General features: G+C 46.7%; 1 protein-coding gene across 1 annotated transcript; it reads left to right on the forward strand.

Annotated features, from left to right (window-relative positions):
* Positions 1 to 447: 447 nt before the first annotated feature.
* On the forward strand, positions 448 to 867 carry LAESUDRAFT_656582 (uncharacterized protein; the record flags this gene model as incomplete). Its single annotated transcript, XM_040904628.1, has 2 exons — positions 448 to 502; positions 581 to 867. Coding segments are annotated over 2 exons (342 nt in total), but the record flags the coding sequence as incomplete, so codon positions are not given.
* Between the last annotated feature and the right edge of the window lie 389 nt (positions 868 to 1,256).

The following is a 1,256-nucleotide window of genomic DNA, read 5'->3' on the forward strand; positions in this document are numbered from 1 at the left end:
CTCATCACAGTCATTCACAATGAGAACTGCCGCTGGAAGAGCCGAGATACCGAGCAGGCTGCCACAGGCACCTCGCAGACTCAAGCCCTCTTCACCCAGAATGCGGAGTGGAAGAAGGACAAGAGTGTGATGAGGCCATGTGGCATCTGCGGTCGCAAGAAACACATCACGTGAGATTGCAAGTTCTGCGGACATCCCGAGATAAAAGGCGGAAACTGCAGGAAGTGGGGGCACAAGACCTTGCAGTGCTATGCCCCTGGAGGAATCTTATCAGATAAGGTGCAAGATGAACTGCCCAAGAAGAAGTCGAAGTTCGAAGTGTGTGAGCGCAATGATTCACAGATTGCTAGATCAAGCCACGCCAAGAGGGATCAGGCGAGAATTGCAGAAGATGATGATGATGAGAACTGTGTATCATTAGGTTCGGAAATTTCAGATGCTTCATTCTATGGTTGGTTTGCAGACTCTGGAAGCACCTCACACATCACCTCTCGATGTGATGGTTTCCAGACATATGAGCCCTTAAGCGACCACTTGATCTCCGGGATAGGTCCAGTGCCTATCAAGGCTTTAGGCTGAGGCACTGTTGCCATACGAAGTAAAGTGAGAAATCACATCATGAGGTTCAATCTTCGCAACATGCTACATGTGCCGACAGCATCCAGCAACCTTATATCCATTACACGGCTTAATGAAGCCAGTGGAAGGGTACACATGGGTGACAGTCATGTGTTAATCATGGATAAGCGCGGTGCTATGCTTGCTGTAGGTAAGAAACAAGGTCGACTTTATCAATTAAATCTCGAGCCTGTTTCTACCGCTTCTGAATTAATATATGCCACACAGGAGAACACTCCTCACACCTGAAATGAGTGGCACAGAATTTATGGGCATATTGCAAAACCAGCACTTACACGGTTACACCAGGAGCACATGGTCGAAGGCCTAGAAATCGTGTCCAGTCCAGATGATATTGAGTGTGAATCATGTGTGCAAGCGAAAGCCATCAGGAAATCATTTCTGAGAGAGGCAGCGAAAAGAAGCACTGTCCTCAGAGAATGAACACACACAGATGTGTGGGGACCAGCTTCAACGACTGCCCTACAAGGATGGCATTATTTCATCTCATTCACAGATGACTGTACCAGATTTACTACAGTATCATTCATGAAAACGAAAGACGAGACATCCGAGAAAGTCAAATTTTATTTGACTAATCTCGACCATCATTATGGAATTCAGCATCATCAACTCTG

The sequence above is a fragment of the Laetiporus sulphureus genome, assembly GCF_001632365.1.
Source record: "Laetiporus sulphureus 93-53 unplaced genomic scaffold LAESUscaffold_28, whole genome shotgun sequence".
NCBI classification, from domain to species: domain Eukaryota; kingdom Fungi; phylum Basidiomycota; class Agaricomycetes; order Polyporales; family Laetiporaceae; genus Laetiporus; species Laetiporus sulphureus.